The sequence below is a fragment of the Emydura macquarii genome, unplaced genomic scaffold (assembly GCF_026122565.2).
Source record: "Emydura macquarii macquarii isolate MOO-44397 ecotype Brisbane River unplaced genomic scaffold, CSIRO-AGI_Emac_v2 contig_2994, whole genome shotgun sequence".
In the NCBI taxonomy this organism is placed as follows: Eukaryota; Metazoa; Chordata; order Testudines; family Chelidae; genus Emydura; species Emydura macquarii.
In genome coordinates, this window is record NW_027133131.1 from 1,498,260 (window position 1) to 1,526,096 (window position 27,837).

The 27,837-nt window shown below is 40.8% G+C and overlaps 1 protein-coding gene across 2 annotated transcripts in view; it reads left to right on the plus strand.

Moving 5' to 3' along the window:
- Positions 1-65: 65 nt before the first annotated feature.
- The window catches only part of SPATS2 (spermatogenesis associated serine rich 2), a 39,528-nt gene continuing 11,756 nt past the window's right edge, over positions 66-27,837 (plus strand). The window contains exons 1-8 of one of the 2 annotated variants that reach the window (XM_067529872.1): positions 66-271; positions 8,382-8,656; positions 22,384-22,463; positions 22,744-22,852; positions 23,870-23,919; positions 25,085-25,346; positions 25,661-25,873; positions 27,038-27,173. In XM_067529872.1, coding sequence (XP_067385973.1) covers positions 8,632-8,656; positions 22,384-22,463; positions 22,744-22,852; positions 23,870-23,919; positions 25,085-25,346; positions 25,661-25,873; positions 27,038-27,173 — 875 coding nt within the window. In that variant the 5' untranslated portion in view covers positions 66-271; positions 8,382-8,631. The remainder of the gene's footprint in view (positions 272-8,381; positions 8,657-22,383; positions 22,464-22,743; positions 22,853-23,869; positions 23,920-25,084; positions 25,347-25,660; positions 25,874-27,037; positions 27,174-27,837) is intronic. The other variant, XM_067529873.1, reaches the window with a different exon arrangement.

The following is a 27,837-nucleotide window of genomic DNA, read 5'->3' on the forward strand; positions in this document are numbered from 1 at the left end:
GGCTGCTGAGCCCTTTCCCGTTGGTTGGTTAGGCTCGATGGTTCTTGCCGGGCTCGGTCTGGGACCCCGCCCCCCCTCCCCCCCCGGTGCGGCCTGAGTGAGTGAGGAGACGGTGAGGGGCGGTTGCCGCGGCAGCGTCCGGACGCCTGCGCGTGCGGCCAGGGCCCTCCCCACTCCCCAGCCCAGCCTCGGGCCCAGGCCAGGGGCGGCGGGGGCTGAGGGGAGCAGCCCAGGCCTGGGGGACGGGCCCCCCTCCCCTCCCCTCCCGGGGGTGAGTCCGGGCGGATGGGCAGCGGGGGGGGAGCGAAGGGGCTGCATGAGGGGACTGGGGAGGTGCGAGCTGTGGGGGAGGGGCTGTAAGAGTAGGAGATGGGGTGGGGTAGTGGGGGGAGGGGACGGGAAGGGTGGGGGTAGTGGGGGGAGGGGCTGTAAGAGTAGGAAGTGGGGGCAGTGAGGGAGGGGGTGCTAGAGGAAGTGGGGGAGGGGACTGGAGGGGTGGGGCAATAGGGGCTGTAAAAGTAGGAGATGGGGTGGGGTGGTGGGGGGAGTGGAGATGGGGCTGTAAGAGTAGGAGATGGGGTGGGGACCGAGGGATGGGGGTGACCATGAAGAGCAATGAGGCAGGTATAGGAGCCAGTGAGGGCTTAATGGGGCAGGGGGCAGTATGCGTGGGGGGCAGGGCAATAAGGAGTCAAGCCAGAGGGTGCTACTGTGGGGGGTGATCGGGCACATGGAAGGGAGCTGGTGGGGGTAGGCATGGAGAGGTTGGTGAGAGCTATGGGATTTTGATGGGGTGGAGGGTTGATGGAGGAAGGGGGTGGGAGGAGTGAGTGATGGGGACCACGAAAGGGGAGGTTGCAGAGCGATAACAGAGGATGATGAAGGCAGGCCATGGGACTTGGTGCTGTGGTGATAGCGGGCTGAGAGGTAAGGGGGGGATATGGGATGCTAGTGATAGAGCAGTGAGAAGATGGGAGAAATGGAGGACAGCGATGTGATGGGTAGGGGAGAATGGTCTGGATGGGGGTTATGAGGAAGGAATACAATGGAAGGGGAGATGAGGCCATTGGCGTCAACTGTGAAAGTAGAGGAGGACTCCTGAGATCTTTTAATATATATGATTTATACCGCAAATTGTGCATATTCACAACCAAGTTTTCTTGTTCTCACCCTCTCTCCCCTACTCCCTATATTGTATATTTCACCCACTTGTTACATCCTAGTGTGTAAACTGTTTGTGGGTCATCTTATGTGTTTGTATAGCACCCAGTTCAATGGGGGCCCAAGCCCCAGTGGGCTGTGTAGGCATTACTATAATACAGATAACAAATTATGATGATTGGGTATGAGGCATCAGAAATATGTCAGTGATGAAAGGCAGATAAGTATGTGAGGAGAAAAATGGGCAGGACAGTGCTTGGTAACTGCTAAGTTTTAAACTCAGCGGGTTTTTGGCATTGTTTTTCTGCCTGTTCAAACATTTAACATGCAACATTTAATAAAGAATCTGTTGGACAGCTGTGGGGGAAAATGTTTTATAGGCTGGTTTAGTAACTTTTAGAACTGGCTGTAAAATGTTCTGGTTTTGGTTGAAAACTTCAACGAAATAAAAATGTGTTTTGTTTAAATTTTCTGCTGAAAAAATAAAGTTTTCAGTTTTCTGTTGAAAAGTCATTTAATCAGAAAACAGAAAATGTTCATTTTTTCCAGTTGAATGAATTTTTTCCAAGGAAATCATACTTTCCACTAACATTTTTGTTTAGTCAAAAATCCAATTTTGATGGAAAACATTTGACCAACTCTAGTCACATTTTGGGGGGAATGGGACTCCCCCACCCCCAATTTTTTTAGTGTTTATGGAAGTGAAGGGACTGTGATACTTTCCCTGCGATAGCATATGTGAATCCTCACTTGGAGCATCCTGTCTATTTGTTTTAGTTCTCTCCTTAGCAGAAACTACCAATCATGGGACTTCTTAAAATTAATCTTTTATTTGTTGTTAACCTCTATTTAATTTAGGAGATCTTCTTAAAGATTCAACACGTTTGACCCTTCAATTAAGGCATAAGAGCTAACAGCATACATCTTCTGAGACTTCCAGTAAATTTTCCTTGTTGTCTTCCATAAGATTTTTCTTCTGATTATTTCTTTTAAAAAGTTCAGGTATCCTTTACACATTACATTAAAAGAAAAGCCAAAAAAGACACCAGCTCATTTTAAATAAATGTGGGTAACATGGAACAAAAATCTTATTTTTGTGTCTTTCAAACCCAGAAAGCTATTTGAAAATAATCATTGTGGTTTAACAAACAGCATGTGCATGTGGAGAGAGAAACCTGTGTATATGTGAACAAGTTGCACCTAAAGAATAAACAGTTCATATCTATTTTTACTTCTTGAGGGACAGTCTTGAAGTTTCTTTAAAGTTTGCAAAGTGCTTTGAGTTCTCTAATGGAAGGTTCCACAGAATGAGGAGTTAAGAACTGTTTGCAATAGGGAAATACGAATTTTGATAAAGTGATGGGAGTGGCAGTGCACTTAGAAGTGGCCCAGAATACCTGACAGTGTGTGCACATAGCTGCAGTCCAAAGTCTGTCTTAAAGCTTCACAGCTGGTTGTAAGAGACACCAAACCACCATCAGAACGTATCTTTTTTTCCCTCTCAATTTTCTACCAGGGATCTGGAGTCAGGGACTTCTGCTAGTCTCTGCCTCCTTTACTCAACTCCCCCTTATCTGTTCTTGTCCCCTCTTCTCGCATGAATATGCAATGTCTCTCTCTCCCTCTTCCTCTCCCTCTCTGATTAGGCTAAATTGTTTTTCTGGCCAAGCTGGGCTGGATGCAGACACATCCAGAATGGCCGCTAGAGCATCAGAAGGTTCTCTTTCTGTACAGGCCTGATTACACTATCAGTGTGGCACGCGTACCTCCCTCAGGACCAAAGAACTTGGAACCAAACAGTTGAAGACCAGAGTAATACTCCATTTTACACCTATACAAACACTTTGCAACATATATGAATTATCCCCAAATGACAATGGGCACATGGAAGTTAAGTGACTTTCCCAAGGCCACATAGCACATTAGTGGCGGCGCTGGGATGAGAACTTGGGAGTTCTTGCTTCCAGTTCTGTGACTAGTCATTAGACTACAGCAATATTTTTAAATATTAAAAGTCTTATAAGAACAATCCTGCATTGGATGGTCTCCATTCATGACATAATGAAATGTGTAAGATACAGTGTAATCTGGCATTACCTAATACAGCCCACTTATGGCTAGTGTGGTGATCCGACATTTGTGGAAAACTAAAATGGTTGTCTTTTGCTTTTTACCTCCATGTATACTTCATTTACATGTGCACACATGTTGTGTGTTTGTGCAACAAATAATCAGCATGGTGCAGTGTGGTCTGAGGAATATTTGCATTTTCACTTCCTTAAGGTGTGCAAGAGCATATAAGTCTAGGTTATAAGAGGTATGTATGTATGTTCTAGACTACCTAATGCTTAGCTTGTGTTCTGCATAAGACTTTCATTGAAAGAGCAATAAAGGTGTGGATTTATGGAGACTATGGACAGCTACATCTCTGTATTTAAGTATTCAGTTCTTTTACAAAATAATGAAATAGTTGGAGCAAGATGTGTTTAATGTTTTGTAAGGAGTGAAAAGATAGTTTTTTTTCAAAAATAATTTTATCTTCTCTTGTAACATCAAAGGATTAGTCTGGGGCAGGGTGAAAAACGTTGCTTTATTAACACAGATTCCCCTGGGGCCATTCGCTTTCAAACCTGTGCTCAGAAAATCTAGGAGGCCAGAGTGCATAAAAACTTCCCTCTACCTCTCCCCCCTCCTCATGTGGAGTTAATAATGGCACTGTATTAAATGTGCTATTGCTCTCTGATAGGAGCTTCTGGAATCTGATTGTATAGATTCAAAAATCAGTTCCTGTCATGCTTTTCTTATTGCTTTTTCTATTGTATGGCATATTCTCTTCTCTCTTTTGACACAAGATATCAAAGCCAACCTGCTGTTACCAAAACATTGAGCACGTTCAGTCTGATGTGTGATGGGGGCCAGCTAGGCTCACTAGCCTGCAGACCAGGTTTAAATCTGTTCTGGAGCAGAAAAGCAAAAAGTCTTCAAACAGGAATGATTGAGGCCTATGTGACGCTTTAATGATGCTGGTAGTCAGTTGGAATGCTATGGCTTAATTGGCTCTTGCTTAAAAAGCAAGTGTCAAGACTGTCTTTCCAGAGATGCAGTGCAGGGGCCTACAAATAAAGTGAATGCTCTCAGCTGTGATGAGGCAGGGCTGGGGTGGGGAGGGAGGACACGACAAAAAAGAGAACTTGAAGATTTTTTTAAAATATTCTTAATTAGTCTTGATATTCCTACACCTAGCGGGTATGTGAAACCTATTACTTCTCTAAGTAGTGTCTGTAGCAAGACAAAGTACTTTGTGGAATTTCTAGGTTAATTTGGGGGCACTTCTAGTGCATGTTACTTAACGGATCTTTAGTCCAGTGTCCATGTATATGTGTTACAAAGGCAAAATATATACTATTTTGGATAAACATCTTTTTGCCTTGGGACCTCTGCTGATTGTTGTCATCCTGGTGTCTTGGAAATTTCTTCTTTTTGAGAATGATTATAAATGACAAATGAGAGATTTATCCTAGTGAAATAGAAGTCTCTGTGATTCTACACACAATGCTATGTGCTTGATCAACAAGATTAAAATAGGTTGGTAAGGGACTACTTTACTCAAAAGCCAATTAGCCAGATGCTACTGTACACCATGAACTATGCTGTTTAAGCTCAAGAGAAAAAACATGACTTGCTTGAAATCCCAGAATGAAAATGGTAAAAGTCCTTTTAAGTAGCAGATTTTTCCTTTAGGCTTCAGAATAGCAGCAGCAGAAGCAACTTTTGTAGCTTATTTAATAGATAGATAACCCAGGCAAAGTTTTCACCAGGTAGATACCTTTTTCTCTCTGCAAATATTAGATAGCTAAGAGTTCAAATATTGACTAATTATCAATCCTAGACTATTGTCATAGTATTCTTAGAACAGATTACGGATGAGTATATTTTTAAAGTTAATACTTTCTACAGATAAAGGCATAAAGAAGCTTGAAAGTATTTCCCTGCTCATTTTGTTATTCCTTTTGGAAAACATTGCGGGTTTATTTTATTTTTTTACTTCTAAATTTCAAGCTGCATTAGAAACACTTCTTTCTTTTTACATCCTATTTTATGTAATCAGCTAAGTGACTGCACAGCTTTGGGAATAGCTTAATTGCTTCAGAGCCAGAAAAAACACAAATTATTTGTGTTTTCTTTGTAGGTCCTACACAATCTGTGGGTTTAAACTTAATATTGGAGTTGTTTAAAACACAAAAAATCAAATACTAATTTATTTAAAGAAATTATTTCTTACTCTTTTAAAAATTAGTATTTGTTTTATACAGATTTTATTGAAATATACTATACAACATGTAAGATATTAATGATATCTTTTCTGACTAAAGACACTATCCCTTGCAATTTTTTAAAATTTACACTAGCCTTTGGTTATTTTACCAGTCTTGGACTTTAAAGAGATACTTTCACTTTGTTTTTAAAAGCAGAAGTAATTTTTTTACCAGTACAATTATGCAGAATTATCTAAGCCTTTCATTTAAGGACTATGTTGCAATTTCCATGCTAGTCAGTTATTTACAAGCTATCTGGTTGTGAATGTTGCACAGCTTTATGAAATTGAATATTAATATAAGCTGAAGTTGCTTCAGATTGTCCAAACTAAGTTTCCACTGTGACAGTTTCATTTGATAGTGTACTATTGATTCCATCCTCAAGCATTAAATGGCTGGCCATTATATTCTCATCAGATTTATCAATCAAATTCCTTTGATTTATTACTAGAGTATCACTTATATGATATTGTCAGGCTTGGTAAAGAATAATTTAGAATTGATGGTAAATTCCTTCATTTTTTCCAAGACTCAATTACTGTAATTATTTTTATTTTCTCTTTGAAATGAAGATATAACTTACCCCACAGGAGAAGAGGCTTAACTTTTTGCAGTGTTTTGGGATCCTTGGATAAAAGGCATTAGAGAAGAGCGAAGTACAATACATTAGGCTATTTAAGTGTGTTGCTGCTATATTTTGTCTGAATGAGGTGACTTTCTAGCTTTTTACTGTCCAGGAATTTGCATTCATAGAAAATCCACACAATCAAAAGTACATTTAAAAAAAAAAAAAGTCAAGGTTGAGACAATCCCATAAAGCAAGGGAATTCAGGTAAAGGGTTGCTTCTGTATTTAAAATTGCCTATGTACTTTCACACACTACATGGGATCACAGAGTTGTTTTGTTTTCTAAAAAGTAAATGTTGCATAAGACCTTACATTATAGTTATATTCCTGAAAGATTCTACAAAAATAGACTTCTGGGTACTAATTCTGTGATCACAGGTGAGTACATATGGCATGTTCCTTTTCCTGAACAGGCATTATTTTGAAATCCACAGGAATTCAGTTCTAGCATTTCCAACAGCAGGATTCTTGTATAGTTTACAGTGTACTGCCTGCTCACAGGCAGGGAGCAGGCAAGAGGGTGGGGAAATGCAACTTACACGTACTCATATAATCCGAAGCACATCTGCTCTGAGCATTGACGGTATCTCTACAAGCAGTGGTTTTCTGAAGCTCCTGGCAGGGGGAAAAGGTTGAGCTGGTTCCCTGTTCTATCCAGGTATTGAAGGTTTAGTCCTTCACTAAATTTCCTGGCTTTTGTGGGGATCTCATTTTATTCTCTGAATTTAGTTTGACACACCACAAGTTTAATGGGTGGGTGTGCCTCAAGGCACTAAAATCTAACAAATGATGTTATCTAATTCCAAGAGCTGAAGGCAGCAAGACAGGAGTTTATATTCCAACCTTTCTTCCAAGAGCTTTGCTGATAGGTAAAGAACTCTCATATGCATGCAGTTTTCAAAATACAGTGAGCCTTTACTGTATTCTAGCAGCTTCCTCTGTCTCTCAGGGCTTATGTCTCGTGATTGTAAAGAGTACATTTGGGTTCTGTGACTAGAAGTAAGAAGTGTTTTGAACACTTGTATAGTTTAGCTTGGAAATTAATTATAGTAAATACTCCATTTATAAATCAAAATATTTGTGTATAAGCAACTGGATTGTAGGAATTTGCTAATATGCAGTTGGCCGGTGTTACTGGTTTCTTGTATCATGTTAGTGTTTCTGCGTTTCCTAGACGTGTAAACCATATCCTGGGGAAGTCTTTAGAACGTGTGCCTAAGTGGGGGCTTACTGTCAGCTCTTAATTATGGCTCATGTAAATTGGATACAATTTTTTCTTTCTAAACAATGGAATAGGAATTGTCACTTCAGTCTCAGGAATGTACTGGTTCTAGGAGGAATGTAAATGCTTTTTCAGGCACGTCTCGTACCTTCGGTTTTAATTTTTTTAAGTAAGGCTTTTTAGAAACACAATTTAAATATTCTAATTACTAATTTTTTCCATTTCATTCTGAATGTGGCTGTAAAGTTTTAGTGGGCTGGATTACTCAATGCAGCTAAGCCAGTTTAGATCAGCAGAGAATTCCTTGTTCTCTCTTTTTTTGTACCTTGTTCTTTTTTCACCTGTCATGCCTGACTCTGACTGCTATCAAGGCTCCTGCACTAATCAGTGGAAGCAAGAACAATAACATACAAGACATCTTTAGTTCTTTTCTTCAACTTAAAAATATGCAATGCAGAGAGAGAACTATTCCTGGTTTAGTCAGTTGTCATGTTCTTTGTTGGAATAAATCAACAGAAACTATGGGTGTGGTTAGAGAAAAACCAAAGCCAAGTCATTTTGTGCTTTGCTCAAACTGAACATGCTAATACTACTTACTATTAAGAGAGATTCCTGAATAAAAGTTCTGCTTAATTGGATTGTCTAATATAGGGATTCTGGCTCCTGGTCCCTTGCATAATGATTCCTGCATACAGAAATGTAATTTTCATGCTAGTGTCAGTTTAGACCACTGTTTTTATAATGGGTCATAAATTGGCTGTAATGCTTTTGTGCTTCGATAAAATTGTCTTGTAAAGGCTGCACTAACTCTGCCAGAACTGTAAGATTCCTGAAACACAAGGCAAAGTCTGTAGGGACCTTGCTGCTTTGTTTAGATTTGTTTTTTGGGGTTTTTTTTTACTTGTAGTTTTACAGTGCCCTTTAAGCAACATACATTTTATTTTTAAAAAGCATTGCACAAAAGAGCCCAGTGACCTGTGAGAGTTCCTGTACAGACATGACTGATACAGCAGGAGTTTTCTAACTTACACCCTTCTTGGTTCTTTTACTTTCAGAATCTGTGACAAGGACGATGTGAGCTGCTACATTCAGGTGTCCTGATAAGAAGTTGGTGTTGAGAGGAAGGAGCTGTTCAGTCAGCAGAATTTCTGACAACTCTAGCTCCCATTTGCTGTCCCAAACAGACATTTGCCATTTCCTGATTTGATACAAAACAACGTGTGAATTGCAGCTGTCAGCCAAATTATTCAAGGGAGAGGACTATTTTTTTCTCATATAATTGACTATAAAAACAAATACGTGGGGATGTCCAAGAAACAAAATCAGAAAGGTAAGATCATCTGTGAATGTGGTTTGCTTGGAGAGGCTGGATGATGCTTCAGTTAATTCTGAAGCAATTGGTTTGGGAAAACGTTGACAACTTTGGAAGATGATTGCTCTCCCGATACCCTTCCAAATCTGGTTACAACATAACTGGGCAGCTTATCCCCACTACTTTAGTGGACTCCATATAGTTCATGCTTTTGTCTTGCTTCTATTAACACTGCAGGTGTTCATCCAGAGAGCATCTGATTCCAGGCAGTTCCAGTGCAGTGTGAATGTTGCACAGTTTTTGCAATCAGACTGTATGGAAATAAGAACAGAGAGTTGGCTTGATAATTGTGATCATCTAGAACCAAAATAATTTCTTGTGGGGACACCCAGCAGTGTTGATGCAAAACACTGCCCTGCTGTTGCACTTGTGAGTTTGAATCGATGTCCATATCACACATTGGACTTGAAGTTATGAACATTCTCTGGTCCATTAGCATTTTATATCATCATTCTTTATCACTCCAGAAGTGAAGACCAAATTTGCTTCATTTTAAAAGTGGTGCAGTGATGTCTTTGTCACACACTGTTCCGTTAAAATACTGGTGACAAATGACTATATATGCATAATAACATCTCAGAGTTAAAGGAATACTGTCAAGTTGAAATCTAGTACTTTTTAAAAAAAGGTATTAAAATTCATCTCAGGTGCTACACCTGCCTCTGAGTTGTCCTGCCAATTTTTCTCTTAAAAATTGCTGCCCTATTTTTGAAATGTTTCTCTTTTCTTGCTCTGTGAAAGACAACAGTGGGATTGACTAGCTACTGCCTGCTGTCAAATGCACAAAGTAAACAAGCTGAAACCATAGAGGAACATAATTTGTCTCTAGTCTATTTCAGTCATAACAATCTTAGGCCCAGATCCTGCGGTGAGATGCCCGCAGGCAAACCTCTGTGCCTGCATGAAGGAAATGGAGCTCCATGCAATTGCAGCGTCCATCCGCATGCATAGCATTGCAGTAATAGGGTCTTATCTTTTGAGCCCTGTGCGGATACAAAATTGGCATTTGTATCCAATCTGCAAAAATGGTCTGTGAATATCCGGGGATTTGCAGGGCTCTACTTATGTTTACAAGTAAAGATGGTTGGACTGAGGTCTGATTTTTTTTTTCCTTTTATTTTTTAAAAATTGAATGACCCTTCCAATATTTCTGCTGTCTTTTCCAGCTTCTTGCATAAGTGATTAGATCAAATTCTAGACAAAAGTTTTTGTCCACATTAGAGCTAATGAAAGGTTCTGGATTGATGACAGGATCAACTGATGTCCTTTCTCCAAAGGAGTGGCAATGACCATGCAAGTTTTCTCATATTGCCATTGTAAAACACTCTTCCCCCTTGCCCTAGGAATCACTTCTGGGAATGGGAAAGTAGTTTTGGTCTCCATGTCAAAATTCAGGGATTAGGCTAGATGTCCTAAGTGTATGTGGTTTTTTGCTGATCCTACTGTTTATAATTCTACGTGGATTCAGTCCTCCGCTGGAATTTTAAACAAGGGTACCAGTTGTGATTGTGGTTTGGGCTGTGGGCACCTGCCCACTGGGGACCAGTTTGGAATCACCTAATTGTATTATAGACATTGAACAGATGGTGTGTGTGTGACCAACTTTTGGTCACCACTTCCCTGAGCTGGATTCAAACCAGAGACCATTGAAATATGGTGTTTTTGACATGGGATTCAAAAGTGCAATAAACAAAGGGACATTTCACCACTCATAGAGTAGCCAGCTTTACCTGAAAGACTTGCTCCCTGGCTGTGGGTCCCAGTTTTGTCTCTGAGATTCTGGCTTGCATACCACGCTTTCATACAGCAGAGTTTCCCATACTGGCTGGACTCTCCTTGCTTCCAACTGCTGGATTGTAATGACAGATGACAGCCTCTGTCCTAGGCCAAATGTCAGTCCTAGAGTACATGATTTTTCCAGGATCTTTTAAATGCTAATACCACCTTAGTTATGCTCTGCTGTAATGTCTGGAAATAGGCACCACAAGTGAATAGTTTATTCTAGTGAGTGACATCTCATTTGCAATCATTAGCCCACTTGCCATTCTCTGACTGTATATATTTGTATTTCTGTAACAGGATTTGTTTGTATCCAGGAGAAAAAAGGTCAGTGGAGAAATGGATGACTAACAGGCTCTAATTTATAAAGATATTAAAATCAGTCAGTGATGAGCTAGTGTGTTTTGTGTTTCATATAACACAAACCTTAGAGAATGGATTTTTTACAACATTCCCGCAATTTATGGAAGAGTGAACTTCTCCTGGTCTTTATTTGAGTGTCTCATTGCAAAATAATAGTCAAAATATTTTTACTGAGAATAAGAGCTTTATTTCCCTGTCTCTGAGATATATAATATAATATATATAGATATATATAATAAAAACCTACCAGCTTTTCCTATTAATTTACTGTTTTGTCTGAGCTGCCAATCTTAAACAAACAAAAAATTGGCAAAATTGGGTACCTAATTTATCACTGACAAAGAAAATAATTACTAGCTTTATCATGGTGGTTGAAACTGACATTTGTTTTAATTAAAGCCCTGATCCCGCAAACACTTATGCATGTGCTTAATTTTGATTTCATTGGGACTACTCTTATCTGTTAAACCTTTCTTGAAGAAATTCTTTGTTATGTGCATTATGGGTCTGGTATGCTCATCATATCTCAAATTAATATTTATGAACCATATCAGACTGTGACCAGTTTTGGGGAGGAGGGAGAATTCTATTAAACACCCCTACCACCATCCTGCTTCCTTACCAAGTCCAGATAAATAGACTTTGTAGTGCCCTGGGCAACCTTCTTTAGGTCTGACAGTCACATAATATTTAATCTAGTACTGGTTTATTATTGTACAACCACCTCTATCTAGATTAGCTATTAACTGAATGAAGCAGCTTTACATTATACACCTGCACTTGTTGCCAGTTGTATCTACCTTTCCAAATGACACACACACACACAGATTTTTGTAGCCTGCATTAGCCAACATTTAATGTAGCTATTGCACAACATGTAGCATCTATAATAGCTGCAAAATGTACACAAGTGCATTTCTTTCACAGACCACTGAAATACTCAAATCTGGTTTAGGCCTTGTCTACACTACAAAGATAAGTCGACCTATGTTAAGTCGTCTTACAGCGCTGATGTCCACACAACCCTCCTTGGGTCAGTGGTGTGTGTCCTCACCAGAAGCACGTCCACCAACCTAAGAGGGGCAGTGCGGGGAGCTGAGAGCATGGTCTCCCAGCTCCGCTAACAGCTCCCTGCCATGAGCCTGGCTGCCCACAGGGTCCCAGTCTCCTTGTGGGCTTCTTCCTGCCCCCCTCTCAGTCAGGAGCTGGGTCCAGCCGCCTGTGGCTTCTCCCCGCTCAGCTCTCCAGGGGAGCAGGGGGCAGCTGGGCTGTAGCTGCCAGGCTTTCTTGTCAATTTCATGACTGCAGCAGAGCCCTGAAATTGAAAAGAATGACAGCCAACAGCCTATGTAAGGAATGCAGTGTCTACACTGACACTGCATCGCCCTAACTACACCGACATAAGCCCTACATCTCCACTCTTTTGTGGACAAAAACTGACTTTTGTTGATAAAATTCTGTAGTGTCAACTAGCCCTTGGTTTCACACCTAGCTGTCCACACTTGATATTCTCACATCCTGTGTGTTCCAGTGTATAACAGTTACCTCTACCAAACTGATATTGCCTTGGGCACTTCTAGAGCTGTTTGGAGTGGAGAGGCATTAAATGTGCACAGATAAGATAGTTTAGAATAACAGGTATGTTGTTAGGTCCATTTCTTCTTTTGAATTAGCAGTCCTCTTTTTTGCTAACATACTTTGACTCCTCATTGTAACTATTTAAGTAGCTTTAATCCAGCTATTAACTATTCCTGGTGGAAATAAACTCCTTCTTTATTCCTTTTCTCTCTAGTCCTTGCTTTCCTTGTTCTTGTATCTCTCTTATGCCTCTCCTCTTTATTGTAGAAAATATACTGCCAAGATCATCTTTTAATTTAAAGGGCATAATAACAGTTAATTATTGAGACTGTTGATGGATGCATTGGTAACAGTTTTATAGTTAAGATTGTAATAAGATTTTGATGGTAAGCCTTGTGGTGGATGGATGCTCTTCACACTTTCTTTAAAAGAAGTCCTTTTGATTTGAATCCTAGTAAACTTTCTCAACAGTTGAAGGAAATTGGTCAAGGAATTTTGGTTTACAGCTAATTTTTTTTTAAATTCTAAAATCTTTTGCAAACTGCATGGTTTTGGAGAGAGGGTAGTTATAACTCAAACAGCTTGACCATTAGAACTTCAAAATATTGTTACATAAAACATTTAAGAACCTTGGGTAACACTTTCAAAAATGCCTAATCCCCATCTTTAAATGTGCTTTAGGCACTGACTTTCAGTAAGATTTATTCCTAAGTGTCCTAGTCACTTTTGAAAATAAAACGTAAGCTCCTTATGGCACTTAGGTGCTTTTGAAAAATTTGCCTCTTTGAAACATCCTATCTGTTAATTATCTGAGTATTTATTTTGAACTGACGCATCCGCTGATGTAGAATTGTTTTTATCAACGAAAATCTTAATGGATTTCACAATGAAAGCTTTCTACCTGAAGAAGGGAGTTCTTGTTCTCAAAGGATTTTCCAGGGAGCTTCTACAATGAAATGGTCTTCTGCCAGAAGAATCTGGTCCTTAAGTCAGGATTTAGCTGGGGAAGGAGTCTGAGAGAGGTTAGCATTCTTAGGGAAGATTACTGCATAGAATAATCTTGGATCACTTTAACACGCTGTATCAAAATCATAGACATTTAGGGGCTGAAATACTGAGTCATGAATGATTTGACTACTAAATATCACCGTTAGCAACAATGCCATACAATTAAACTGATGACCAAACTTGGAGAGAAAAATGCTTCTGGAGATATCAGAAGGGAATTAACCTAGATAGCGAGCCTGCCTGGGAAATCTATAAGGGAGCATTGGAGAGAGGCAGGGAAAGCAGTTATCTGTAAGAAACTTAAATTGTGGGTGTCTGCAGGTCCCTTACTGAATGTGGGAAGCCTGCTTCAGTTGCCTACGTGAGGAGCCCCAGTTGGCTTTGTAGAAGGTGGTCATGTGGAGAGCCTACACAGGAGTATTGGGGAGCTATCAAGTGCCTACAGAGGAGTAAAGGAATCATACACATAAATGTGGTCAGCAAGCAGAGATACAGGGTCAGAGTCAATAGTGCTGTGTGAACCTGGACTGAATTTTCAATCATATCTTTAATTGTTTTGTTTTATAGCTTTAACTCAGTCAACAGGGATTTTAATTGCTTTGTTTAAAAAAAAACCCAAAAAACCTGGCTAGTTAAGGAATATTTTAAATATTTTGGCATTTCTTTTCCCTCAAAAAAGCCACTTCTGCTTTATAACAAAGCCTGAATGAGAACTATTGAAAGACTTGTAATAGGAGCTGTAACTATTTTTAATAATGCAGCAGTTTTGAAACCAAATCATGGGTCCATCTGTTTCTCCTGCCACAGAGTGGAATTTTCCTATGAACTATTCAGAAGGATATTTTTAAAATCTTTTGAAAGTGTGCATGCAAAGTATTGGCATATATTCACTTTGTGTTTTTTGCATATTTTATTTTGCATATTAATTATAACTTTTTACTGAAAGATACGTTCTGTGAAGAAACCATTGCACCCTCTAATTCAGTCATATAATATCCATTTGTAGTGTAGCTTCTTGAGTCCAGATGCAGGACTGGATCTGGGTTATACGGTTTGTTTCATTTAAACTTGTGACTAACTTATTCCTTATGGGACTGCTTAGAAAATCAACTGAAAGGCACTTTCAGTGGTGCTAACTGTCTGAGTAAATATTTTGGATAATTTGACGGCTCTGCTGATTCATTGCTGCCTGAAATAATAGCATCGTTATTTTTATTGCCAAGCTCTTTCCTTCACCTTCATTTTCCAGCCTGTCCCGACTAATGCACATTACCCTGCTGTTTCCCATGGGTTGGGAGTAGAGAGAAACAGAGGCTGTTGCACTCTGGAAGGAGTTCAAGCACAGTTTATGCAGGAACTTGACACTCAGATTATGGGGAACTCCCATTAATTTTCCCTTGGTGACCTTCATTAGCAAAATTTTTCAATTTATAAATCAAGACCACTTTTTAAACTGCTTATTCTGCAAATTTGAACTTGTGATCAGAATAATCCAGCAGAGTTCTTTCTGCCTCTGACATAGGCAGTAGATTCTGCAACTCAGAACTTTGCTGGTAGCTTTGTTGATAATACACAAGGGATAAAAGTTTCTAGCATGCTCTTCTGTAGTTGATAGGAGTAAAAACTTGACTTGTAAGTACAGTTAACAGATTTGACATGAAGACATGCTGCACAGAGTGGGAAGGTGGAGTAAGAAGTTGCTGGATATTTTTATACCATATCACTCTGTATTTGAGTATTAACAGCATTGTCTTTAGAAAAGTATCTGAAAATGTGCAGATGTAATTTAATTTGCTGTCATTTTCCAGGTGCAGCTGGGAACTACATGGGGTCAAGTCAAAATTCTGCCATTTAAATTATCCTATGGTTTATTTCTTAGGTTTCAGCCAGGTGAAAGCAGCAAAGTTTCCCTTCTCTTGCTGCTTACTTGCTAATTCAAAATGATGTGCAGGGCTTAGGTTAAAATTACCAGCTGTGACTTACTATCACCTGTAAATTGTAGAGTCAGTGACTGCTAAATTGAATCAGTGGGTAATAACTGGATGAGTAATTACAGATGCTTTGGAAGTGTTTCCACCTGTCTCCAGGAAAGGAAAGTGCTGAGCTATTAAGAGCACTGTCTTCATATCATCAACTTTCCCCATCTCTTATGGGCGTTTTACCTTGTGACTAAATTGTCAGGTTTGAAATGTCTGGCTTTACAGTCGAAATGTCATCCTCACATATTTGGGTATGCCTCAGCTGTCTACAATGGCTGAACATTGGAACACTCTTGCAGCACTAGTTAGTGTGCAGAAATTCTCTGCCCTGTTTCTTCGTTGCTAGATTGGAGATAAAATAACACCTTTTAAAAATATTCCTTTTTTTTAGTGCTGTTCTCTTCCAACTCTTCAGCCTCCAAATGAACATGTCCGGACACTGTCAGCCTACTGACAAATTAAAAGCTCAGTGTATTTATTCTTCAAGAAGAGGTTTCCATTGCCATCTAACAGGTGTCAAACTCAAGGGATCCTATATCTGGAAGATTTAATCTGCTCACCTATGAAGGAATTCTTTGACTCACAACACACACAGTTCCATTGACAGTCTTTATACTGTCTACCACAATGAGAGGTTTTAATTAAAATTTGATGAGCTGATAACCTTCAAATACCAAGACTCTTATTTCTGACTTTATAGAGGCCGTATCTTACTTGGGGGATATATTAAAAATGTTTGAGGAAAGTACTCAAGGAATAGAAGTGATATTTTTGTCTCGGCAGACTCCTTGTGTGTAGCTGCCACTTTTTTCCCCTTGTTGACTATACAGTGAGGTCACAACAGTGCCCGTGTGCTGTTAAAAATAACTTCCACAGAAACAGATTGAGGTCTCAAGCCTGGATTTCTTTGTCTGAACAGGCTGTACGCAAGCGATTCGGGGTGGGAGGGGGAAGCTTATTAACCAACCTGTTTTGTAAAATCTTATCATAGTGTTTTCATTTATGTGCGAATAGATGTGTACGTGAAAAAGATGTTCTTCCCCCGGTACCATGAAGAAATGTACAAGTTGCCATTTAAGAGCAAAAACCCAGAAAGAGACTTTAACTTGCCTTCTCCACACCCTAAAATGCCTTGGTGAACTACACTTTGTAAACCTGATGTATCTTTCAATCTTGGTGAAGTGTGAATTTTTGCAATGTTGCTGTATAGTTTTTTTCCTGGTATTATCGGTGAACCTGCCCCTTGCCAATGGAGGGGAAATGCAGTGACCTCTCTCGTGGTTAGAGCAGCAACGGGCAGCTAAGGTGTGGGTTCTAGTCCCAATTTTGTCTTTGACTTGCTGTGTAACTTCATGGAAGGCACTTCAGATCTGTGGCTCCATTCCCTTTTCTGTAAAACAGGAGCAATACTTCAATACAGGTTGGAAGCACATCAAGATACTCTGCTAAAATTCACAAACACTTATAAATATGGAATACAACATATATTTACCTTTTCTAAAAACAGACTTGTCTCATTGTGCATTTCTAAAGCATGATGCCTCAAGTCTGAGTACCGGTGAAGCAGTGACAGCTTTTGGTATTTAAGACTTAGAGAATAGTTGTATTTAGCATTTTTTGCAAGGGGTTTTGAGATCTTAATTTCTGCACAGCTCGTCTGTGTTTTTTGGGGATTCCAGGGGGTGGTAGAAGATCAATGGTAAAGTAATACTGTTTGCTTTTCAGCCTTCGCCTTGTTCTAGGAAAATAGTGCTCACAGAGAATTCAGGTTTGGCCGTCTCTGCAATATCCACTATTGATTTATAATGCTCTCTGTGATCTAGGAACAGCTGAAGAGAACTTGTAACTAGAGCAAATTCAAACAGCTCTTAGCCTGCAGTAAAATTCCATTTCTTAAATAGCTTTTTATTTCATATTAGCTAAGGTCTTGTGTTATCCCAGAGAGAATGAGAGCAGTTACCACTGACCTGAAAAGCCACCATGACTATAAATGTTTCACAGTTGAACTGAAATTTTATTGGGTGGAATTTCAAGCACATATGCTACTTAATTCCCCATAGTCATCCAGTTGCTAGTCTTTACAAGGACAGGAAGAAGAATCTGCCATTTGTCTGGAATACGATTTTAGTTGTTAGGTGCGGAACAAGAACCAAAGAGAGCTTTGTCCTCTTGCCTGCCTAACTGAAAAAATGATGCTACCTCTATTTGGGCTTTTGATGAGCTCTTGCAAGCATTGGATATAGACAGAAAATTGATGCTAGTGTTGACTTATTGAGATACATCAGTCAGTGTAAAATGGGACATGGTCATCAATCAGCAGGCAAGATGGTAACCAGACAAGCCACGTGAAGGAAGATCTTGACTAAGTACATTTACCACTCTACCTTGTAAACAAGACTGTTCTCCATTTTCAGAACACATTTTGACTTTGATGTAATCTAAAGTAGCATCTATTAGCTATCAAGGGTACCTCAGTAAAATGTTCTTAGATATTACTTAGCACTGGCAAGCAGTGAAGGGACTTCTTTTGTTCCCAGAATTTCAGAAATACTTTTCTATGAGGAAAATCTTATTTTAATTGACTTTGTCATGATCTTGTAACTTTTTTTTGACCACACAGGCTATTAAGAAAAGTGTCATTTTTGTCCTGAGTGTTATTGCGAGTATAGAAAGGTCAGAATTGTGTGACAAGCCTAAGAAATAGCTGAACTTGTTTACAGCCTCTTCCAAGGATTCTGAAAATCAACAGAATTCTTTTTTCAATCTTGTGGTGTTGATGCTGGATCATTCTACATGCTAAAATTATTCTAGGAACAAGCATTTTTCTCACAATGGACACCCTTTAAAGTGAACTATAGTCAGTAAAGGGATAGTAAAAATGATATTGTTAGGTTTCATTTTTATTCTATTTCAATGAATTCAGGGCTAATGATCTTAGTCTACAAGTTAAGACTTTTTTTCTAGCTGCTGATGCCACAAACTCTGTGGAATCTAAAAATCCACCTGTGTTCTGATTTGCGACCGAAGACATTGTACTTGTGAATTTGTCTGACTTGTATTGATGCACAAGACAAACTAGAACTCAGTTCAATCTCCTATAGGTGTATCATCTCTGCAGGGTTAATGGGAATAAGAATTTGGCTTATAGGTCAAGTGAGCAGCTATGGCTTGAATACGCATTAAGAGCAGATATGTTGAGTAAGGCATTTAAAACTGGACAATATAGGTTTGTTTGCCAGTAAGGAATTGTCTCCATCTCAAACTTTTCTGACCCTATAAGAAGGTGCTATTTGTAGTCACTTGATTATAATGCTTTGAATGCCTGGCACTAAATATTTAGTGTGCTGCAGAGGATGCTTCCTGTCAGGAGTAACCATAGATTGGGCATCGCACAGCTAAGAACATACATCCACAGTCTTTTTGCCAGTATAGAAATTCCTGCCTTGGCTGCTTTCTTAGTTCACTGTAGTTCATATTTCACTGTTGCCCACACAAGACACACTGCCTGATCTTCGACGGATGGGATGCTTAACCACAGTGGTGCAGTGAGGACTAGGCAGTTCAGGAGGAAGAGGAAAAGGGATTACTTACCAAAGTAACTGTATACTTTGTCCCTACAGAGCCACAGAGTAGGAGTCGTGTGGTTGGCCACAGAACGTTTTGGAAAAAGCATTTGAATGTTGCGGGGCACCCAAAAAGCTCTCTAGAGCAGTGTTTTACTGGGGAGGGAATCTGTACCCTTCCCCTTGCTGTGCAGAGGCAATGTCTGTGAAGACCAGTAAGTAGTTACCTGCACTATGACTTGCCTCACATCTGTGTTACAGAAACAATTTTTTCATTACCTTGTGAGTCTTTAATGGGCTGTAGCTTCACCAGAGTGCTCTGGTATCCCTCACATTGAACTGCAAAGCATTTTAAGGTAAAAAGCATAAGATCCCAAATTTTTAATATGTATGCAAAGGGGATTACAAATACATAGCATTTAGAAATAGCTGCTCTGCAATTCATTGCCGATTCCCCTGGCAGTTTAATTTCACTCCAGCAAATGTCCTCATGCCTAACACAAGAGTAGGGAGTGCTAGAAAAACATATTTTCTGGACTTTTCTATTGTACATATAACTGGGGTTCATTAAGTGAAAACTGATTTAAAGCAAGCGCTGAGAGTAAGCAGGTTAGACATAAGATCATGGTGGCTTCACTTCCAGGAGAGTATTGTAATCTGCTATTCCAGGACTGTGTAGCATGAATGGTTTGGGAGTTTTTTGCGTGGAATATGTGACTTCTTTACAAAGAAGAGTTTGAGTGGGAATTGGTAACATTGATAAAACCAATCTGCTTTTTTTCAGTGGTAGGAAACATAAGGCTGTTAAAAGGTTAAACAGCTAGCAAGTTAGTGATTCTTGTCTCTGTGGTCTGGAAATCTGGGAAAATTTGCTCATTAGTCTGGAATGGGAAGAGAAACAGAGTGAGGCAGGATTTAACCATTCATCCATATCCTTACTAAGCTGCTGACCTTTCCATTAAACATCGACTCTGTCACTGTACTTGAGAGGCATCTGAGTTAAAATGCTACTTCTGTGTCGCAGAACTATTGAAGCCAATGTGGTGTCTCAAAATCTCGTGTGAGTTATTTAGAGAAGGTGAGGGAGAGAGCTCAAGTCAGCAACTTTTGAACTAAAATCTAAAGGCCGATGACTGACTTCAGCGTAGCTCTTCTAGCAGACTGTCTCTCACTCCTAAGTGGTGTTGCCCTCCGAAGACCCAGCCAACAAAGCCATCTGGCTGTGGAGATCTGTCTGAGGCTTTACAAAGGAAATCAGCAGCCTGGCAGTACAGTATGCTCTGGTTCAATCCTTGCAGGGGATGAACCGCACATGAGCAAATCTTCTCTTTGAAAGTCTGCTTTACGCTTTAAAAAAAGAGTCCTTGAAGATGCAAAGGGGGTGCTGGCCCAGGGGAGAAAAGTGCTGGCTTGCTAGGAAGTCAGACTTCACAGAGATGCAGCTGACACTTGAGTTGAAATAAAGCAAGAGACCACAGTTAATGTCACCAACAATTGCTGCTGAGCTGTGTGTGTTCTCTCGGAGACTATATGCACTAAAATATACACATGAAATATGCAATATAAAAGTGGAACAAATTGACAGAACTACCTTTTCTCTGTCCCCAGAAAATTTGATACGTAGACCACTCAGACAGCCACATGTGGGCTCACATACCAGTTGTTTGTAGGGCTGTATCTAGATAAAATGGCAAGTTTCTGCAGATTGATGTGACCCTTACCTGGTTAGTAGGAACCAACTCTAGTGGAGATGAGAGAGTGCTTTAATTGCTTGCCTGCAATAAAATCAGATCCTTTATAGTCAGACGTGAGTCATCTTCGTCAAGTGGAGTCAACAGCCGCAAACTTGTTTTTAGGTCTGCAGGACTTGTAGCCAGGGTAGAAGACGTAAGAGTCCTGCTGAAGAGTTCATTTCCAACACAGGGTGGAGAAGTGGAAATGTTTGCAGGATATTTGATTGATAGAAGGCAGAAAATAAGCATTTAAATGGATGTTTATGGTAGCATTTAACAGAAGCTACTGGATGATCTTCAAACCTGTTTATCAAAGTGTCTGCAGTTTGTATTTCCAGGCAGGTAAAATGGTTAAATATTGAGCAAAGGCTGTGGTGCTGAGCTTACTGGTGGCTCATTATTACTGAGTCCAATAAAAGTACATTATCCTAAGATTAGTACAGAAATACAAAAGATGCATTGGATTGTTTGGATTATCTTAATTGAGTGTGTCGGACCAACCCTGTTGGTGGTTACATTTGCTGGCTTGCTGCTGTGATCTACTGTGCTCTTTTCTTTATTTAAATTGGCCGGAGCTGAAGAATGAATCAGAATTTCAGTGACTTATTAAAGGCTGTAATGCAAACTGTAATTCACTATACATTTAGTTAAAGATGTAGCCAAGTGAAATAGTTTGTTTTTTATCGTGGTTTGATCATTTTTATTGTTTCAGTTAATTGAAACATTTTCTCCTTTTTAAATAATTTTCTACCTCAGGCAAGGCAGGGAGCAGCTGAGTGTTGTAAAGGGTTTACTTAGCAAAGTTATTTTTATGAAAATGTTACCAAAGAACAACTGATGCCAATTTAGCTGATGTTGCAAGAACCTGTTCTTTGTTGCATGCAGAAAATTGACTGTTCATGATAGCCAGTCCACAAGCAGATCTTAATTTGACTGAGTGTTCAAGGTGTTAGAGCTGTTCTTATTGGCAGCAGGAGGGAGCCCCCTTCAGTACTGCTCACGTTTGCATGCTTACATGGTGAGATTAAAACTTGGCCTGTCTGGGTGTGTGAGGACACAACTAGTCAGCCAGGTCTGTCTTCCCACTGCCCTTACTGCTTTGGTTGACCCTACCATGGCTTTTCATCCTAGATAGGGTCACGTGGAGGCCCTTAGGTTTGTCCCACTGACTCTTTGACTGCAAGCTAGGGTCTAACAGTGTGCCAGATTGATCAGCTATTTACCTCACAGTCTTAGGTTAGGCTGTAATGTATTCAAGTCTGTGCTGCTCTTCATCCTCCATTAAGTGCATGCTAGAATAACCCCTTTAATATTGTATTTTTATGGGCAGTGAAGTAAGAGCTATCATACTGAGTCAGACCAATGGTCCACCTCGGCCAGTATCTTGTCTCTGACGGTGGCCAGTGCCAGAGCTTCAGGGGAGTGTTCCAGGTGTGGGCGCACCATGGATTCATATAGTGGCATTGTGATATCTTCTGTCTTACCGTCTATCCATATCCTAGTAGTTCCTAACATTCTGTTATCCTCTTTGTTCTCTGCTGCACATTCAATGAAAGTTTCAGAAAACTCTCCCGTTTTCCACGGCAAGACAAGCATCTGAGCTAACCTGTTGCCTTAGGTTATTCTAAATGTCTCTTCCTGACGTTCACGATTCATGACACAGCCTTTCACTGTCTTTACAGATCCAACAGGGTTTATTTTTGATGTGCAGTCCAATACTGTGATGGCCCAAGGCGGAACCTTTGAAAACATGAAGGAGAAGGTGAGTGTCATCTGTGGGCAGTTCTGTAGCCTATCGTTGGCAGTGGAGTGCTAGTGCTCTTCGATGTTCACTGAGACGTGGGGAAACATGAACTGACGAAAGTTTGGTTTTGACAGTTTCACTCTCCAAGCTGCATTGTCCTGGCCTATTAAAACCATATCCAGGTGACTCCATGTTCCATACAATATAATATCCTTTGATGCAAGCTTAGCAGCCACAGTGATGGTATGAAGAAGGGAAGCAAGTGGCAAAGATGTGACTCCTTGTTCCTTTCTTCCAGATCAGTGCAGTACGTGCGGTGGTCCCCAACAGGAGCAACAATGAAATCATCCTGGTGCTACAGCACTTTGATAACTGTGTGGACAGAACAGTGCAGGCCTTTATGGAAGGTAACGATCTCTAGTTTCATGATCTTGGTAACTGGGCTTTAACTATAATGTGTATTGCCAGTTTTGTTCAGAAATAGTGTCTTTTTTCAGCAGGCACTGTACAGCTTTCAAGTAAAGGCCATGTGCTTTTTGTATACAGTATGTATACTTTGTGACCAGGAACGCTCTCAAATCTTCTCTTCAAAGCATCCAAGTACAGACTCGTCCCAAATTGCCTTTCCTATGGGACAATCCAAAGATGGCCTCTCCATCTTCCCATACTTTGAGTCAGAATCTGCCCCATTGGGTTTTAAGGAAAAAAAGACTGTTATTCTGTACCAAAAATACTTGGTATCTCCTGGGTATAAATAGGGTTAGATTGTATGTCTTGCTCATGTGCGCAGGAAAATGAATGTCTGCAGCAGCTTTGGGGTAGTGCTCTCCTCCCTTTGAAACATGGGTCACTGATCGTGGATCAGGATCAGGCGGCTTATTGCCTCTGATAGTTCCTAGCCTTGTAGAACAGCAGATGTTCACCGGTGAAACTGTCTTTTTGCACTTCTTGTCTGTTTCCTGTAGTCACCCTCACTCACAACATGGTGCTTTTCCTCTGGCTAAGAGTAAGCATGGGTTGTGCAGCTACTTCTAAGGCCTTGAACAATTTTATATAATTGTCCTTGGGGAGAGAGAGCCATATAGATCCTCTGACCTGAGCTAAACCCCTGCTTAGTCTGAGTTTCAACAAGACTAAAGTCTTTAGCATGACAGTGCCAACAGGGGGATTGTTACAACCTTCTATGCTGGCTGCTTTCAGGTAAGGGTGGAGTCATTCTGGTCACTGGGATGTTCCCAAAGCAAAAATGAAACCGATCCTTTCATTTCATCAGCGAAGAGAATTGAAACTTCACTTCTTTACCTCCTTAGCTGCAGGAAATGTTCCAGCTGGTGCTAGTTATAGAGACTTCCTGGTTCTTGTACGGGATGGGGGTAGGAGAGTGTGAAGCATTTTCCAGTGCTTATCTTTAAGTTTCATTTCAGGCAATGCCAGTGAAGTATTGAAAGAATGGACAACAACAGGCAAGAAAAAGGTAACCTTTAAAATGTGCTTTAACTTAACTTTGCAAGGGTCTGTATCACCCTGGCATTTTCTTTTTTTAAGGGTTCCATGGTACGTTAGAAACCCAACATCCTTTATAATTCCATGCTAAATCATGAGGAACAAGGAAAAAAACCAGAGAGCAAATATATATATTGATGTGGGCAGAATTGTCTCACACGAGGTAGTCCCCAGGCCGTCTACTCTTAGCTAAGGGTGGAATGCTTTATCTGATTATTTCAAAAGGAGGTTTTCCCTGGTGATGAAAAACTGATACCTGCTGGGCTTCCTCCCCTATCAACCCACCAGCACACACAGGAGTAGAAATGGGCAAGGCTCTCGTGTTCTGCGAGAGAAGTTGTCATTCACTTTGCATGTGTTCAGCCTATTCTGTGTCCCCCATCATGAATCCTTGGAGCCAAGCAGCCTTTCCTTCCTGAGGCTACTGCGTTGATGCCCTTCTTCTTTGTAATTTACATTTTGCTTATTGAATGTTTTACCTGCTAGTCTGTTTAGAGCCGTACACAAACAGTTCACTTAGTGTGTTTTAACTTTCTTCAGTGATTAATGCCATAGTGTCGAAGTACATGGCAGTTTACCAAACCAAACTACTCTCTATAAATAACCAACAAGCGCTAAGGAGCAAAACAAAGTACTAAAGTTGATGGGCAGAGACGAGGGGGAGCGTGTGGGGAGCCCCGTTCAAGGGCTGCCAGTGGTTAGAGCAGCCTGTAGAAAAGTGTTCAGTCACATCTGAGTGGGTTGGCATGGGCTCGGGCAGGGCATCTGGTATCACCTCATGGGTCCTCATAACCTCCAGGATTAACCTCTGGGAGCTAGTCAAGTAGTCCAGAATGTAGCTGCAAATGTCATTGCTATATAACTGATACGAAAGACAGCCTTCATCCAGTAATCGGTGCATGGATTTCACCCATGCTCCATTGGAGAGGATAGTGCACTCAGGCCTTGTTAACACCAGTATATCTGTTCTCATTGTTGAATAAATCCATCCTGCTGTTACAGGATCTGACTGAAAAAGCCAGACTGGCTGAAAAAGCATTTAATTTAGCTACTCCTGGGCAGTAAGCATTAGCTTAATTTTCCCTTCAGGATTTAAGCTTAACCTGTTTTTTGCGGGATGGATATTTAATCCTTAGAACAAAAAGAAGAAAACGAAACCCAAACCTCCAGCTGAGTCAAGCCCTGGCCTCCCAGATCCTGGTAAACTGGCAGTCACTGAAGGGGAACGGTCTGCAGCTTCCTCTGAGAAGGGCGGGATTAATGGTTTCCATGTCAACGGCTCAGCGAATGACACAGAGTCTCTGGACTCGCTCAGTGAAGGCTTGGACACGCTTTCAATAGACGCCAGAGAGTTAGAGGACTGTGACTCTGCCCCACCTGACGGGCCCGATGGAACAGGTTAGTCCTTCTACAGGATTGTGGGAATTGAATAGTCCAGGAAGTTTTAAAATAGTTGCTTTCTCCCTTCTGGTCCTGCTGCCTTTCTGTGGGCCAGTTTTCAATACTGACTTTTTAAAATAGCATAATCTCTTTGGCTGTGTAAAAACGCTATTTGCTTTCCTCTGTTTGGCAGTTGTCACAGAAAGAAGGCTACTAGCCCTATTGATTTAAGTTTTGGTGGGAAGGGGGCTGTTGAGCCTGGAATGCGTTCTGTGCTCCCTGATTCAGGTTTTTGTTTGTTTGTTTCCCTGAACTCACTTGCTTTTCTACAGCAGTGTCTGAGCTAGACAATGGAGTAGTGGATTTTGAGCCAAAGTCACCCGTAATGCACTCTTCTCAGCACCCTCCGTCTGTCAGGCTGCAACCAGAGCAAAGGAATGCCAGTAAATATCTGTCTAGGTCCATGGCAAGCAACCAGACTTCTGCTTCCTTGTCTCTAGCAATGCTGGAAGATGTTCCAGTTTCATCTTCAAACAAGAAATTAGGTAAGGCCTCCAGAAGCTATGTGCACTTGAATTACAGAGCGGATTATCTCCAGCAGGGTTCTGTGGCCACCTCTCCAGTTGTATTGACCAGATTTAACTGGTGGATGTGGAGAGGCACACTGGACTTTGATTGTAATGCAAACTAGCATCCTTTTTATTATCTGGCCAGTAACTTACAGTGCACTGTCCTCCTCTCTGCACAGCTGGAGTCTTGACAGCAGTTGAGATGTAATGCCTGAAGCACCAAACCCACCTGTACAAGGGGGTAGTAGAGAAGTGGTCAGCCACGCTGCATGTGTTTAGCCTGTTTCTCTGTGTGCCCCAGCTTAGAGCCTTGAGCCTGTGTGCTCTTTCTCCTCAGTGAGTGTTTGTCTAGAAGCCAAACTTCCAAGATGCCCAGTTACAAGAAACGACAGCCTCTTGTTATTTTTCCTTCCATCTGCTTTATCCACTTCCGTTCTCTTGTCTTGTCAGCAGGAAGGACCTCTGAGACCCCAATTTTAAACACCGTCATTATCCTCGGCTTTAGTGAGATGAGAACATCCGGCCCCTGGTGCTGGTAGTTCACCTTCTTGCTGTAATGAGGACCATAATGAGCAGTTGCTAATTTAGCTTGTCAGGGGGTGATGGCAGTCAGGGAGCTGCAAGGACACACATAGGCATGGCGATCTGCTCTGTTGGAGATCTGAAATGTAGAGACTAACCTTCGTAACAAATAGCCAAGCCTTTCAGCTCTTTTTCTTTTGGAGGGAGTAGCTCTCTGCATGGTTTAGATTTAGCTTCTGAAAGATTTCTCTCCCCCATAAACTTGATTCACAACTGGACAATTTTTCCATATGATTCAGTGCTTCTGCTGCTTGTTCTTTAAGGTGGGTTTCCTTTCAGTAGTCCCCAATCTGTTGCAAAAGGGCGGCATGCAAGAGTTGCGTTAGATTTCTCCTGTGTATTTTGAAAATCCAATGACATATCTGTTCTCGCTGTAAGGAGGAGATTTTTGTAAGCCCAGGAAAAACTTCCACATGGGAAAGACAGAGAGGAGTTTAAAGCCAAGCCGTCTGTGGCTTTGAAATAAAGTAAAAGACTCTGTTATGATTTATCGAAGTCTGGAAGATTTTATAAATTAATCTACTTGGCTGTTTGGGTTTTTTTATTTTCTGCCGATAGGTTCCAACATTGAAAAATCGGTGAAGGACCTCCAGCGTTGCACTGTCTCATTGGCCCGGTATCGGGTTGTGGTTAAAGAGGAGATAGATACCTCCATTAAGAAAATGAAGCAGGTCTTTGCTGAACTGCAGAGTTGGTAAGTGAAAGAGAACAGGAAGAGGTCCAACCATTAGCAATTGGGAACAACAAACTGGGTAAATAGGAAACGTAACGTTTAAGTTTATGGATTGCTCACTTCTGATTGCTATACATCAAAGTTTGTAACACCAGTGTATTGCAAGGAATGAACATGAATTCTAAATGCTGGCATCTGCAACACTGATATCAGCCTAAGGCCTGCTATGCCTTAATATACCTATTTTCCCAGGTCACAGTCTTTATAAGGCCCACGTCAGAGCCACTGTACCACATGTGCCTTTGAATGGCCACAGACGTATGCAAGACTTCTGTTTGTCTATTTTAATCCATGATTCTCTTGTGCTGGAACTAACAATAGCAACGTTACCCAGATGTCCAGGTCAACACACACACACCCTTTTAGACACTGATAATCTGAGGGCATTCACAAGCAAAATATTTAAGGTATTTATCATCTTAATCCAATCAATTATTACAGGGAAACAGCGTAAGAGAATGCTGTAGTTTGTCAACGTTGGGGCTTGGTAATTCCATGTGAAAGGTAACATAATGGGGGTGGAGGGAAGGAACCCATTAGAACATACAAAGCACACACAAGCGATCATCCCACACAACCTTAACTTTGCCCTGCCCTTCCCAGCCCAGCCTTCCACACTATGTAA